The sequence below is a fragment of the Sander lucioperca genome, chromosome 13, assembly GCF_008315115.2.
Source record: "Sander lucioperca isolate FBNREF2018 chromosome 13, SLUC_FBN_1.2, whole genome shotgun sequence".
In the NCBI taxonomy this organism is placed as follows: Eukaryota; Metazoa; Chordata; class Actinopteri; order Perciformes; family Percidae; genus Sander; species Sander lucioperca.
Window position 1 is genome coordinate 34,130,420 of NC_050185.1, and position 15,948 is coordinate 34,146,367.

A 15,948-nucleotide genomic window follows, 5' to 3' on the forward strand; every position below is an offset into this window, starting at 1 on the left:
TGTTTTCCATGTTTTTTCAATGAACCATGAACAATTAATGAACATGCACCTGTTGAACGGTCAAAAAGACAATAACAGCTTAAGGGCGGTAGGCAATTAAGGTCACAGTTAAAAGAAAATTAGGAAAGTAAAGAGACCTTTCTACTGACTCTGATAAACACCAAAAGAAAGGCGCCCAGGGTCCCTGCTAATCTGCGTGAACGTGCCTTAGGCATGGTGCAAGGAGGCACGAGGACAGCAGATGTGGCCAGGGCAATACATTGCAATGTCCCTACTGTGAGATGCCTAAGACAGCGCTACAGGGAGACTGGAAGCACAGCTGATCATCCTCGCAGTGGCAGACCACGTGTAACAACACCTGCATAGGATCGGTACATCTGAATATCACACCTGCGGGACAGGTACAGGATGGCAACAACAACCGCAAGAACTGGCCAGTCTGGTGCAGTACATGAGGAGGAGATGCACTGCAGTACTTAATGCAGCTGGTGGCCACACCAGATACTGAGGGTTACGTTTGATTTTGACCCCTTTGTTCAGGGACACATTATTCATTTCTGTTAGTCACTTGTCTGTGAAAATTGTTCAGTTTATGTCTTAGTTGTTAAATCTTTTAATGTTCATGCAAATATTTGCATATGTTAAGTTTGCTTAAAATATAAAAGCAGTTGAAAGTGGCAGGGCGTTTCTTTTTTTGCAGAGTATATTATAATCCTATAACTACCTGTGATCTGTACTATTTTGTAACTGTGCTCTAGTGTTGACAGTGATGGGGAGTAAGTACATTTACTCAAGTACTTATGTACAGCTTTGAGGTACTTGTACTTTACTTATGTGTTTCAAGTTTATGCTATGCCATTTTATACTTACTTACTTATACATACTCCAATATATTTCAGATATGTATTTTTTACTCTACTTTTTAACAGCTATATATACTAGTTACTTTCATATATGACCAGTTTATTATGCATTATTGTAGATTGAACTGAAGGAGTATAGGAAGTCTTTAAAATTAGCAGCACCTCAACCAGCTACTACATTAAAGTACAGTTTACGTATTAATACATCAAAAACATATTATCCAATAAGACTGTTACAAATACATAAGTACATTTTGTTGCCATTACTTTTATACTTTTACACAAGTAAAATTTTGAATGCAGGACTTTTATTTGTAATGATTTTTACAATGTGGTACTAAATACTTTTACTGAGGTAAGTGATTTTAATCTATTTTTTTATCTTCCACCACTGACCACTTGACTTTAACGTTTTGAGGGCAACAACAAAAGATACCAGCCCTGCTTGCTGATATAACAAGGGTTGAAGGTGGTTTAACGGGTTTGTAAGCATGGACAGCTCCAGACCCCCTCCTGCAGCCAAAACCTTCCTAAATAAATTATTTTGTGTCTCATTCACGAGTTTTGAAGCAACTGTTCTATGCACTTTTAGACAGAGAAATGAGATTTCGCCTAACCCTAAAAGACAACAATGTATAGTATGTTCTCTGTCTTGTTCACTGATTTGTTATCCACTGTACTGTAGAAAGAAACATTTGAACAAACCACAGCATTAGGCAATAATGCATTTATTATTGATATACTAGAATTACATGATATCATGAATTAGAAATGAGCAGGAATTACACATAATGCTAATTAAAAAAAAAGAAGAAAAAGTTGTAGGGTCATTTGGATGAACTGAGCCTTTACAATGGACACATTTATCAGTTAAATAGTGACTCCCAATGGTCAATACATAAAAATGACATTCTGGATTTTAAAGCAGGTCACAGAAATCTTACAAATACCCAAATTTAACTCAGGCATGTGTTGATCCAGTGGTCTGTTGAACAATGAAATGTTTAATGACACACTTGTGCACATGTATTGCAGTTAGCAAAATCAATTATTATAAGTCAGCATTATTTAAACTGTTTCACTGTTATTACCTGTATACATATATTGTTTTCAATGCATTTTAAGGAAACCTTGTGCCCTATAATAAAATGGATATACTAAACTATTAGCAAATTGAATGAAAGAGAAGCTTACAGCTTTTAGACCTCCCATGTACAGTACATTGTATTGACTACTCTTAAGATATTTTCACTTCATATTCCTTGTCTGCTGTACACAAAAGCACTTGAGGCATATATTTTTTATTTTGCACATTGAAGCACTAAGAAACATTGCAGTTTTGATTACAAGACCAGTACTGTATGAGGTTGGTTGTGGTTTGTAATTGCAGAGAGCTATGAGGAGAATGAAGGAAAAGTCACATATTTCTTTCCTTGCGGGAACACCAGGAAGGCCTCCCCATTCTTTGTCTCATCTGTCACCAGCTCCAGGAGGGACTCTGCTACCTCAGATACACTGAAATCAAAAGGTACAGTGACTTCAATGAATATGTAATACACAGTATCTCACATGGTCACGATAATGAACTTTAACGTGTATTATATGATGTCATCGAGGGGTCTAAAAATGATGGAATTAGTTTTATAATGAGTGGAAGTCTAAGTTGCAGCTCCTCAGGTTAACCAGCTGCAGAACAAACTGTTTAATGGATTTAATGGAGCGTGTAAAGACTCACGTTAATATCCCAAACTTTTCTGCTAATTTTTCAGTTGCATCAGCCAGGTGGGAGAATTGTCCCAGTTTGGATGGGATTGTGGTGAAAAGGTCAGTTTGGACGAAACCTGGGCAAAGGGCGTTGAACCGCACACCGTAACCTGATGCGGTAGAGGCAGCCTGGTAAAAGATACACACATACACATAATTAAGCTTCAAATGTCAGAGGCAATAAAGGAAAAAGCTGCCTCACTCAACCTGTAATATACCAAACCAGACAGTGCATAATGACTCAGCTTCTCATAAGAAAGTAGCATAAGTTACCTATAGCTTTTGACCCAAAACATGTCAGGACATAAAAGCATATAAAGTATGTAAAGTATCAATTGCAATGATTCCCACACCTATGTGCATCCAACACTTTGTCTGTAAAAAACAAAGTAATTGAATTCTTGTAGCTACACGTTTTCTTAATCTTCCTGGAACTTGTTTTGGAAAACCATTCTTACCGCCATGGCTCGAGTGAAGCCGATCACTCCGTGCTTAGTGGCTGTATAGACAGGACAGCTTAGTAGAGGACCGAGACCTGCAGGATGTGGGTTATATCAAGTCAATATTTGGCTTCATGGCTAAATAACCTAAAGGATACACACTATTCTACGTTGTCTCTTATGTTCATGCAACAATGTTGAGACCTAGGCCAAGATATTGCTCAAAAGGCAAACACAGTAATTATGAGCAATACATTAAATTAGGAATGCTTTATGAACGTGCATTACATTTAGCTGTATTGAATGTATCTCCTCTATATACCAACAGGCTGTTCAATTTTTTGCAAACCAAATAATGTGTATTTGCGCCATGCACGCTGTGTTATGTAAGAAAAGAAGTATATGTTTCTGTTGTTGTGCAGATCTTTTTTCCATCTGACTTTTTAGTGCAAATTCTGAGGATTTATGCCCCTGACATGGCACAGACTGGATATAAAGTACTGTGACTGTGTTCATCACTGCACACTGTGTCAACAAAAAGAGTTGCTGGTTTTATTGTTCTACAAACAAGAGCATACATTCATAAATTAATCATAGCTACAACTGTCTGTATAACCTTACAAATAATGTCATCATAAATACCTTTCCCATAGTAAAGAAACTATCAACTCTCTGTACTATTTTTATTTTTATTTTTTCGGAAGCGCAAAGAATGCTGCTTTCTTTTGTTGGACAAACAAACACATTATGCAGTACATTGTGGGCTTTACCTGCCATGGATGCAGTGTTGACGATGACCCCTCCCCGACCTCCACTCAACTTGCTCATGTGCTCCAGAGCCAGGTAAGTCCCCCTGATAACACCCACCTACAACACACAATACTTAGATTTTGGTGTTGACATCAGAAATCCATTTTTTCTGTCCAGTCATCCCTGTTAGTCATCCCTGTTAGTCATCCCTTCGTCGGTTACAGTTAGTCCAGAACGCAGCAGCTCGAATTTTGACCGGGACCAAAAAGCGTGACCACCAGTTTTGGCCACGCTCCACTGGCTTCCTGTCTGTTTCAGGATTGATTTTAAAATTGTATTGCTTGTTTTTAAGATTTTAAATGGATTGTCGCCTTCTTATTTATCTGAGCTTTTACATGTCCACACACCTGTCAAAGTATGGAGGTCTTCCAATCAAATGTTCCTTGATGTGCCCAGATCCAGGTTAAAAAATAAAGGTGACTGAGTCTTTGCAGTGGCTGCTCCAACCCTCTGGAATAGTTTACCTATTCATATAAGAACATCTCGGGCCGTTTAAACATTCAAGTCCTTGCTTAGGACCCACTACTATTCATTGGCTTTCAATTCAAGTTGAGCTTTGACACCTTGTACCTTGTACCTTTTTTTTTCCCTACTGTTGGTTATTTTGTATTGTGTATATATAGTGTTTTTTTTTTTAGCTTGTTAAGTATTTTGGTTAACTATGGTTGTTTTTAAACGTGCCGTCTATAAATTGCAGGAACTGCGTCTGTCTGTCTGTCTGTCTGTGTGTGTGTGTGTGTGTGTGTGTGTGTGTGTGTGTGTGTGTGTGTGTTTTATGCGCATATCTCTAAAACTGTTAGTCCGATGGATTTCAAACTTGACAGGTGTCTTGCTACGGGCATGAGTAAGTGCAGTGCCAAGTTTGACATTGTTTGGATTAGAAATGCAACACATTGGCTTTTGCTGCTCTAGCCGCTGGCCACTTCCCCTCTCACACTGCACACTGATTAAGCACTTTGGCAGCTAAAATGTGACATACACCACAGCAAATAGTACTACTTTGGACTGTCTTTGACTTTGAATAAACAAATGACAATTCCCGAATTTAAGAACGTTTCAGAATCCCACACATGCAAAGCACAACCAGCTACAGACAACAAGTGGCAGACAGAGCGTGATGCCACTTATAGGTAGGCTACCAGACACTGTTTTTGAGTCACATCATTGTCCGTGTCTGGGGGCATGTTTGGTGGGAAGGTAACCTGCATGCCACCATAGACTGTATATAAGAAGCATGCCACATGCAGAACGCCTGTAGCGACGCGTCGATGATGTCGACGCATCGACGTCAAAATTACGTCAACGTCGTATTTTTGCGTTGCCGCTTCGCCACACACACATGTGAGAGACCAAAACATTGCAGGATGGAGGACGAAACAGCAACCTCCTCACAGAATTCCCAACAAAGCCCTGCAAAAAGCCCCATGAAAAGAAAAAGTCCTAAAAAAACAGCTCGCCCTTAATCATCGAAGGTATGGGAATACTTAAAATATAGTCCCAAGTACTAACGTTGGCTAAATTAATTTCATGTTTGTGTAGTGTGTTGTGTAGCCTGCGCACTTAGGTGGTGCTAGCTAACTATCTTAGCTCTCCGTGCAGTTTGTTCGTGCTAGGTTAGTAGCTAACGTTAACGTTAGCTAGCTACTGGCGCCTAGACAGCTGTGTTTAGCTAACGTTAGTTATCATCTAATGTTGGCTTGAATGGTAGCTAGCTTACGGCTGCAGAACACAGCTAATGTTAGCTAACGTGAACGTTAGCTACTAACCTAGCACGAACAAACTGCACAGAGAGCTAAGATGCGTTGGTTAGCCTAGCACCACCAAAGTGCACAGCTACATTAGCATGTAAACCTACAGAATAGCAGTTAAGAGAGTCAGTTTGATTATGCATCAGGTTTTATGTTGGGACTGTTATGTTGTGTTAAACACTCTCAGGAATGTCTGTACTGTGCACTGCACAGTGTTTTTCTTTTTTGCACTTCAACTTGATTTTTTTGAGAGTTATGTTGGTACTGTAAAAGAGTAAACAGGCTGGCCTTTTCTTTGCTGTGCAAAATTGTTTAATAAAATATATTATTAAGAATTTTTTGGTATTTATTTGAGATGCATTATGGTTTTTATTAATCGAGCAACAGAAAAATAATCGTTATATTAATTGCCCGATTAATCGTTTAATAAATAATCGTTTACCCCCAGCTCTATTTACAACCTTAATACATCCATGTTTACAACAGTGCGGTGGGGGGGTTACCGCCTTTGACTCTTTTCCTGCTTCCAACGTTAGCTACATAATTGCTGGATATACCAAACAAACTTTTCTTCACTTTCCTGGAGCATGAGCGGATAACGTTAGCTGAAAGGAACATCGCGACTGTTGGAATGAGGTTGGCGGAAAAAAAAGGCGCTGCTTTTTTCTGTGTCTATTTTTTTCGCTAAGAGGAAACTCAACAAAAAGCCATTTGCCAACACTAAATATCAAACAAACGGCAGACACTATATAGTATTAACTTGCTGTGAGCTGTATATCTCTCTCACTCACACACACACACACACACACACACACACACAGGTTTGGGATCCTTCTGTAAGTAATTATGGGGTTCAATTTGGTTTTGATGAATTCTACAAGCAGCAATACCACAGGCCAAGCAATCGGCCGTTCCTAAACAGGCACATTTTTCAACGGGCCCTGCACTAGTATAAATAAAATTGAACAGAACTGCTGAAAAAAAAAACATGTAAATGTTTCTGTTGGCGGTGGTGCAAACAGTGATTCATGAAACACTGCAATTATTGTGTTGTGGTGGCATTTCCCGTGTGGGAGTGGTGCAACCGGGTACAAAGTAACGGGCGTAATCGCAACCAGATGCAGTCTGTTACTCTCTCTTCTTCTTACGAGGTTTATGGAGACCGTTTTCTCCCATGTGGTCTCATTCAAGATGCCAGCGTTGTTGCACAGGATGTCTATTCCTCCGAAGTTGTCTGCAGTTTTCTGAAAGGCAGCTTGAGAGCAGAAAAAGAAACAATTATTAACTTTTTTATTTCATGACCAGGTTGAGCTCCTTCCCTTATTTGGCCTACTATGTAGCATCCTTCACTGTAGAGCTGCATCAATTAGCCAGCTTATCGATTAGTCGATTGCCAGAGATTGCTAGGCTTATTGATAACGAAAAACAATCATTAGATGCACGAAATTTTGAATATTAACTATAATAACTTTTTTTAAATGTAGACCAATTAATTTTCATTTTATTCAATTCAAGTTATTTGGGACTAATAGTCAATATCTTTTGCTATAACTGATGCCATTTTTTTTATGAAGTTCCAGTTTTTTGTCGTATGCACTTGCAGTGTATTCAACAAAAAAGGCAACATTCTGATGACATACAGTATAACATGAAACCAAATAAATGTACAACAAAGTTACTCTGTAATCTCTGTATACTTTAAAATGGGTTGCAATTTTGTGTGATTTTCGCAATATTGTCCCAAGTAAATGCTTATAAATTGTATTTTTTCCACACTTTCCCACACAAAGTAGAACTGAGCCTTCTGAATCTGAGCGTACAAAACACACCCTGAACCTAACAACCTCACCTTCATTATTAGTACGTTACGGCCAGTGGGTTTTTCTTTTCCCTATTGTTGACATGACCATATAAAGTCTTAGGAATTTATTTGCTCACACTCTTAACTATATTTAATGTAACTGTATGACTCAAACTAATCTGGGATTAAATTCCATCTGGTTTAATTGAAGACAAAATGTCCCTGAGTTTGTGAGCTTTCTGGTATCTGACAAACAAGGTCCTGGTGGGATTTATTAGTTTCATGTGTTTCTAGGCATGTTTATTTAAATATATATTAGACCGCAGCTGTTTTCCTCTCTTCAATACCTCCCCCACTTCCATACTGTGTTTAAATGTCTGCCTGTCTGCCTGTGTCTGTCTGTGTCTGTTACCTTTGATCTGCTCCTCTGATTCAACATTACAGTTCAGGAACAAAGTCCTCTCCTGTCCATACTGTTTGTCCAGAGCTTCCTTCAAACTCTTCCCTGCCGTTTCATTCACGTCCAGGAGGGCTACCTGTACAGGTGAAGGACTATCAGATATACACTCAGGTTTATTTGGTACACCTAGCTAAAACTAATACAGTCTAATACAACAGTCCGGGAATAAATCCTACCTACATGAAGGTTGATTCCAGCTTCCTAAATGTGAATATTTTCTAGTTTCTTCACTCTTCTGTGACAGTAAACTAAATACATTTTAGTTGTGGAAAAAACAAGACATTTGAGGACGTTGCGTTGGGCTTTGGAAAACACTGACTTTTTTTTTTTTTTTTTTTTTTTTTTAAACCATTTTCTGACTTTTTAAAAACCAAACAACTAATCGATTAATCGATAAAATACTCAACAGATTATTCGACAATGGAAATCATCATTGTTTACAGCCCTAGTTAAACTGTTCAGTTTTTTTGTTCAAACTGCTGTGTCTTGATTCAACTTTTTTGTTTTGTTAATTGCGCATGTAATTCTATTCTTATTTTATTTTATTTACTTCTAATGATCTATTTTTCTTTTTTTTTTAACTTTTCTCTATTTATCTGTAGTTATTTCTGGCTTTCTGGCTGCTACAACACCTGAATTTAGCCTCTGGGGATCTATAAAGACTTATCTTCACATATACACCTCAAATACATATCTACACCCTTACTGATATGAATATGGTGGACATCTCACCTTTAATAAATGCTATCCACCTGCTGAAAAGGAAGATCTGAGAGCACATTTAAAACAATGGACAACAAAGCAGTTTCACATTCCCTCTGCATCCTAAATGCCCAACTCTTCTGAACCCCACTCCTCCAGTTTGTAAAGCAGGCTTTCTGTTCAAATTTTAAGGGGAGCGAATGGTAAAAACAGATTGATTACAGCTGGTACTCTATATAGACAACACAGTAGGCCTACACTGGTGTATTGTCTGTATAAAAGTACCAAGCACCGGACATTCGCAGCATGAAGCTCATCTTAAATGGATAGATGCATTTTTTGTTGCAGTATATATCGAGTTGAAGCTGTGTAGTACGGAAGCGTATTACATTCACCATAGAAAAAAAAAAATTCTTATCTCGTAATTATGAGATAAATGCATTTTCACAACAACAGAACAACAGAAAACAGCTCTTCGTATGAAGGTTTCAGGCTAGCTGATGCCATGGAAGCAAATAGGCCCACGCCATGTGTTGTTTGTGTCTTAAAGATGAAACACGGTTTTTAATCCACAATGAGCTTGTGCTCAAACTTTAATGTACGAACCATAGACTGTATGTTATTAACAGTCTATGGTACGAACCATCATCACCAAAACATACCTAGACACCCTCCGCTGGTCACACTAGGTATTACAGCTGATTCATTACAACACATGTCTCACCTGTTTAGTTGAATCCGTTTTTATTTTGGTTTGGGTTCGAGATATTGGGAGATGCTAATGTCTTTAAGTACTATAGATGGGATTGTTATCAGTTTGTCGACTTTGCACAGGCACCTCAGGACTTTGCGGTTGTTCCGTTGGAAAGCCCATTCTGATCTGTTGAACATATGTCCATTAACTACTATCTATAAAGTTACATATGAAGTATCACGCTAACCCAGCTGGATTTAATGTTACCTTTCGGTGGTACAGTCACTGAGCCGTGGCCTAATGACAACTAGCTAGATATGCCGCCTTCCAGAGGCCTGTACTACGAAGCGAGATTTGGCGTTAACGAGCTAACTTCAGGTTCAACCCAGGGTTTTCTGTACTACGAAGGTGGATTAGTTGTTATCGGGTTCAATCGCCGTGGTAATTTATCCTGAACGCCTAACCTGGGGCCTGTTTCACAAAACCAAGATAAGGGATTAAGCCGGGATTTATCAGTTATCCTGGATGGTTTAAGCCTTGACTCGGTTTCACGAAAGTGGAGGCACATAAATCACCATGGAGATTTATTCTGTGCAGCTAGCCTGCTCCCGACCAGGCTAACAGCCAGGATTTATTTAATCCTGGAGCCTTTTCTGATCACCGAGCAGTGGTTTTACCCTATTGTTATCAGCCTGGATTAAAATACAACAGGTGCATATTGCTGTTCATTTAAGTACTGACTGTTATTATTTAAAGTTGGGACCATAATTTTTTTTAATAATTATTCATGTGACAGTCATCGTTACTGTTATATTGCTGTATGAAGACTGCTGTTCATATTGTTAGAAGTTTGATGAATATATTATGACAGTTGTTGAGATAATTAGAAAAGGCTGATAAACATTTCAAATGTGTTTTAAATGAAGTCTGTTACTAAGGGCAATACATACAATACATACAAACATTTCTATAGTTGACCAATGCACCTCGAATTATTTTAGTTGATTCATTTTTTTTAATTCTTTAACTATAAGGATCATGTTTGTTCCTCTTCCATGTGCATTGTATTTGGCATTCTTAGCACACAAATTGTGTTGTCCAGTAAACTGGGACTATAATTTGGGAGGACTGTACAATTTAAAGAACATATCCTAATTGTACAATCCTCCTAAATTATAGTCTTAGTTCACTGGACCAGTAACTATCTAGTGATGTAGGCTACTGTACATTCATGTAACAACAGGGAGAGGACACCTCGTTGGTTTTTGACCTTATATTTTGCTGGGGGGGAAATAACTGATGAATATACTCTGTTCAATTCATGTTTACAGTGTGCATGGAATTTATCACTTAATTATCTTTATAGTTTCTAGATTTTAGAGTCCAATTTCTTCAGTGTCTTTATTTTCTATGTCCATATATACAAGGGTGCAAAGCATATAATATGTAGAGAAGGAAACTCGTCCTCTATAAAAAAAAAAAAAAAAAAAAAAAACGCGTAGCAGATAATAGCGGACCGACTGAATGATAGTCTAAAAATATACATTTATGAACTACTGCTCTTAACTGAAACCATTCAATGAGTCACTGTCATCTGCAAAAACGAACAGTTGTACACTTTGCATTAAAAGCGAGCAGTGTATGTTAATATAATATGGAAATGTATATTTTAGCCCATGAGGGAGAGGGAGGAACAGAGTGAAAGAGACATTTATGCACCATACTCTAGCGTTGTAGAAAATTGATCTTAATGGTAAATTTCCTGAGTAACATTATCTTCTGCTTACTTTTAAGGCAAATAGTACAACTGTTAATTTGTGCAAATGATTAGTAGTCTAATCCTTGAATGGTATGATTATGACTGTTTCAGTTCAGAGCAGTGGTCAGTTAATGTAGCCTATATGTTTAGGCTACTTACACATTCAGTCGGTTCGTGATCGTCTGCTACGCTTTCTCTCGCTGTTTCATTACAGCGACCGTGTTTCTTTTCTTTTTATACAAAAATGTGTTTCACGTCATCATACTTCCACAAGAAGCTGCTGCTCACTCTGTATAAAGTATGAATAATGCGTATTCTCCATTTTGGCATCAGTAAATCTGTGATCGACCTCGCGGTCTTTTGAGGAAAGCCGTGGACGCGCATCTATCTGAATTACTTCAGCCTGGCTCAACCTAGTCGCTCCTCCTCAGCCTGGCTTGGCCTTCGTGAAACGCACCAAGCCAGGATGAACAGATTAGACTAGGTCAAGCCTGGCTTTATCAGTTATCCTGGATTTATATATTCTGCTTTTGTGAAACAGGCCCCTGAGGCCTGTACTAAGAATCAAGATCAACATGTCCAGGATTTCTTTCAGTTATCCGGCTTCACTAACCCTAACAACCGCGGTCCCGCATAACCTGTGTCACGACGCTGGTTAACAACTAGTTCAGTCAACCCAGGGTTTCCCAATCCAGCGGCGCGCGCGTTCACATAAAAGAGGCGGTGTTTGCGCACCACGACGACCAATCGCAAACATCTACCAGAGACGCATATTTTACATAAGAAGAGCAAACTATAATTCTACATAAATATGAAGAACACAGACACGGTTTTACAGGCAAAATGCAGGAAGGAAAGCTGGCATAAAAAGTCGACGCTGTTTTGCGTAAATCACAACACTTATCCTATCAATATCACTTCCAGTGGTGTAGTCTACGTGATAGCTCCAGGATGTCTATATACCCACTTAAAAATGTCCAATGACACGTAACATACTTTCGATTATATTTTTGATAGATTTTTAATTGTTATCCGTGCTTTTTTCTAAGGTAGCCTATTTTTTTTTGCATAAAAGTATATCGGAATGCAGGAAATGAAGTCGTTGATGCTTAAAACTTCCCTGGGGGAGGACACCCAGACCCCCCACTATGATATGCCCCCCTCCTCCCCAAAGGCAGATTCTGGCCAATATACAGTACAGTACACCCACTATAGGCTAATAGTCTACATTAGACTAGTCACTTCCCCATCAGTCAGGCACAAGATCTGACCATAATTACACTTTTGCTTTCCATGAACTGTCGTTGCTTTAGCCTTTTATTTCAGTTGCAACCCCAGCAGTGGTAAGCTGTGAGAGAAAATAAAAAAATATCAAAACATAATTCTAACCGATGTGCGTATTGGCAACACACGGCTGAAGAAGCCGACAAATAGCCTATTTGTAATTCCCTCCGCTTCAAATCTATATCTTTCATAAATATACCCATCAGGGAATGTTAACGGGGTTGTCGGTCTATAAATGTTTTAACTTTTATGAGCGCACCTCTCTCTCTCCGCCCACCGAGCTCCAGCTGATCTTCTAAGAACGGTGACGCCGTTATCAGTCGAGTATTGATTGGTCAGTAGGCGGTGCTTTTACACTGGTTGATCTCTAATCTCCAACATAACCTGCTCCCGACCAGAGGCCTGTACTAAGCGAGATTTGGCATTAACGAGCTAACTTCAGGCTCAACCCAGGGTTTTCTGTACTACGAAGGTGGATCACTTGTGATCGGGTTCAATCGCCGTGGTAACTTATGCTGAACACCTAACCTGGTCGGGAGCAGGTTATGTTGGAGATCAGAGATCAACCGGTATAAAAGCACCGCCCACTGACCAATCAATACTCGACTGATAACGGCGTCACCGTTCTTAGAAGATCAGCTGGAGCTCGGTTCGCGGAGAGAGAGAGAGGTGCGCTCATAAAAGTTAAAATATTTAGAGACCAACAACCCTGTTAACATTCCCTGATGGGTATTTTTATGAAAGATATAGATTTTCAACGGAGGGAATTACTTATAGGCTATTTGTTGCCTTCTTTAGCCGTGTGTTGCCAATGCGCACATCGGTTTAAATTATGTTTTTTTTTTATTTTCTCTCACGATCGTGCACCACTGGGGTTGCAACTGAAATAAAAGCCTAAAGCAACGACAGTTTATGGAAAGCAAAAGTGTAATTATATATGGTCAGATCTTGTGCCTGACTGATGGGGAAGTGACCAGTTTAGTCTAATGTATTGTAGTGGGTGTACTGTACTGTATATTGGCCAGAATCTGCCTTTGGGGGAGGAGGGGGGCATATCATAGTGGGGGGGTCTGGGTGTCCTCCCCCAGGGAAGTTTTAAGCATCAACGACTTCATTTCCAGCATTCCGATACACTTTTATGCACCAATTTATGGTGAAATACCTCCATTGAGCCTATGTGAAGAATAAAGCACAGATGACAATTCAAAATATATCAAACATATAATGGAAAGTATGTTGTTACGTGTCATTGGGCATTTTTAAGTGAGTATATGGAAATCTTGGAGCTTACTATCACGTAGACTACACCACTGGATATTGATAAGCTAAACGTTGTGATTTACGCATAACAGCGTCGGCGTTTTTGCCAGCTTTCCTTCCTGTGTTTTGCCTGTAAAACCGTGTCTGTGTTCTTCATATTTATGTAGAATCGGGAAGTACTGATGGGGAAGTGACTAGTCTAATGTAGACCATTATAGTGGGTGTACTGTACTGTATATTGGCCAGAATCTGCCTTTGGGGAGGAGGGGGGCATATCATAGTGGGGGGTCTGGGTGTCCTCCCCCAGGGAAGTTTTAAGCATCAACGACTTCATTTCCTGCATTCCGATACACTTTTATGCAAAAAAAAATAGGCTACCTTAGAAAAAAGCACGGATAACAATTAAAAATCTATCAAAAATATAATCGAAAGTATGTTACGTGTCATTGGACATTTTTAAGTGGGTATATAGACATTCTGGAGCTATCACGTAGACTACACCACTGGAAGTGATATTGATAGGATAAGTGTTGTGATTTACGCAAAACAGCGTCGGCTTTTTATGCCAGCTTTCCTTCCTGCATTTTGCCTGTAAAACCGTGTCTGTGTTCTTCATATTTATGTAGAATTATAGTTTGCTCTTCTTATGTAAAATATGCGTCTCTGGTAGATGTTTGCGATTGGTCGTCGTGGTGCGCAAACACCGCCTCTTTTATGTGAACGCGCGCGCCGCTGGATTGGGAAACCCTGGGTTGCGTCGTGACACAGGTTATGCGGGACCGCGGTTGTTAGGGTTAGTGAAGCCGGATAACTGAAAGAAATCCTGGACATGTTGATCTTGATTCGTAGTACAGGCCTCATGTTTCAGGCTATGAGATCTTTTCTTAATTACGAGATCTTTTCTCAAAATTATGAGTTATTTTTTTCGTAATTACAAGATCCTTTCTCAAAATTATACGAGATAAGTTGTCTAAATGTTTTTTCCTATGGTGAATATTAATACGCTTCCGTAGTGTTGGGCAGTAGCCTACAATCTGTAAAAACATTTCTGGCAATATTTGATTAATTGATGTTTTGAGCAAATAAACATATTAAAAAGACTTAATTCCTGACCAAAATGACTCCATAAGAAGAAGTTTTCTTTCACTGAACAATGCATCACGGTTCAAAAGCTGGAAGATAATATAAAATATAATGGACAATATGCAAAACGGTCCGTGTAGGCTACTGAAGTGACCTGTCTACCCACAATACAAACACAAACACAAACACACGTTACCTTGGCACCATTTTTCAGGAGTATCTCTGTTATTGCTTTTCCTATCCCCAGCGCTGCTCCAGTCACTACTGCGATTTTACCATTTAATTCCATTTCAGATGTTCAGTCAGAAGATAGGAGGCTCTCAGCTGTAGGATCCCTGCAGGAAATATAACCGTGATGAATCCAGAGAAGAGTGTTTCTAAACTAGCACCGCCCATCATAACATAAAAAAAAGAAAAAGACACCATCATCAGGAGAATCCACCAAACGTGTCGAAACATGAAGCCAAATAACATCAGTGTAGCGTATAGGTTAAAACCATAAACTGTTATGTTCTCTTTTACAGTCTATGGTTAAACCCTATCAGGCTACAGTGCATTCAGGTTTTAAAAGTTTTTAAAGTTGGCCTAGGCTAAAGTAAAAAAAAAAAAAAAAAAAAAAAGAATGTTTGAATTAAGTCGGAACTGTTTTTAATTAGGCTAAAACGTACTGAAAGCAGTGGTGGTTGTGACTATTCTAACCTTTTTTGGAAGCATTTGCGTAAAGGATTATCAAGCCTACCAAATATGTACATTTGTCCGTCTATGATCTTACAGACATACCGACCAATAGGCTACACGGTAAATGCTGCGTAGATCTGCTAGACTTGTCGACGTAGAAGTTTAGGAACGAGGAGTGGGGAATGGTTAGGGTTAGGGTAAGAATAACAGGGTAGGCCAATCAGAATCATTATAAGGCTACTCGCCAATTTGCGTTCACAGCCCGACATCACACACCGTTCATAAACTTTGCGATTTAATTAATTTTTGCTGGACACCGCATGCAGGTGTATGCTGTAAAATGACCGAATAGGCTACTTTTCCTGCTTCGATGAGACACTCTATTCAATTCGGCATGTGTACATGTAGTCATGGATTTCAATAAAAATCTTACTTTAAACAGAGACGGTTCAGAAGGATCACCCCAGTTTAGGTGGTGCTATGGAGTAGCGCTAACCAATTACAAAAGCTTGAATGTTCAATCGATGAGAGCTTATTGGTGGATTTTATGTGTGCCGAATTTACGAGTGTCTCCTTGAATATCTGAAAAAGAGCTTAACTAC

At 39.0% G+C, this 15,948-nt stretch overlaps 1 protein-coding gene across 1 annotated transcript; it reads right to left on the bottom strand.

The window, feature by feature from the left end:
- Positions 1 to 1,575: 1,575 nt before the first annotated feature.
- Positions 1,576 to 15,065, bottom strand: zgc:56585 (uncharacterized protein LOC393297 homolog). The gene is made up of 7 exons (XM_031308220.2): positions 14,865 to 15,065; positions 7,839 to 7,962; positions 6,774 to 6,880; positions 3,838 to 3,934; positions 3,086 to 3,162; positions 2,599 to 2,756; positions 1,576 to 2,378 (listed from the first exon to the last, which is right to left on the bottom strand). Exons 1-7 carry the CDS (start codon positions 14,955 to 14,957, stop codon positions 2,258 to 2,260), a joined length of 777 nt encoding a protein of 258 aa, XP_031164080.1. The 5' UTR covers positions 14,958 to 15,065; the 3' UTR covers positions 1,576 to 2,257.
- Positions 15,066 to 15,948: the final 883 nt, after the last annotated feature.

Coding starts and splice junctions, on each gene's coding strand:
- zgc:56585 (XM_031308220.2), bottom strand. CDS start 14,957: ATGGAATTAAATGGTAAAATCGCAGTAGTGACTGGAGCAGCGCTGGGG. Junction 2,757..3,085: donor GCTTCACTCGAGCCATGGCG/GTAAGAATGGTT, acceptor ATCTTTTACCAG/GCTGCCTCTACCGCATCAGG. Junction 2,379..2,598: donor GAAAAGTTTGGGATATTAAC/GTGAGTCTTTAC, acceptor TTTTGATTTCAG/TGTATCTGAGGTAGCAGAGT.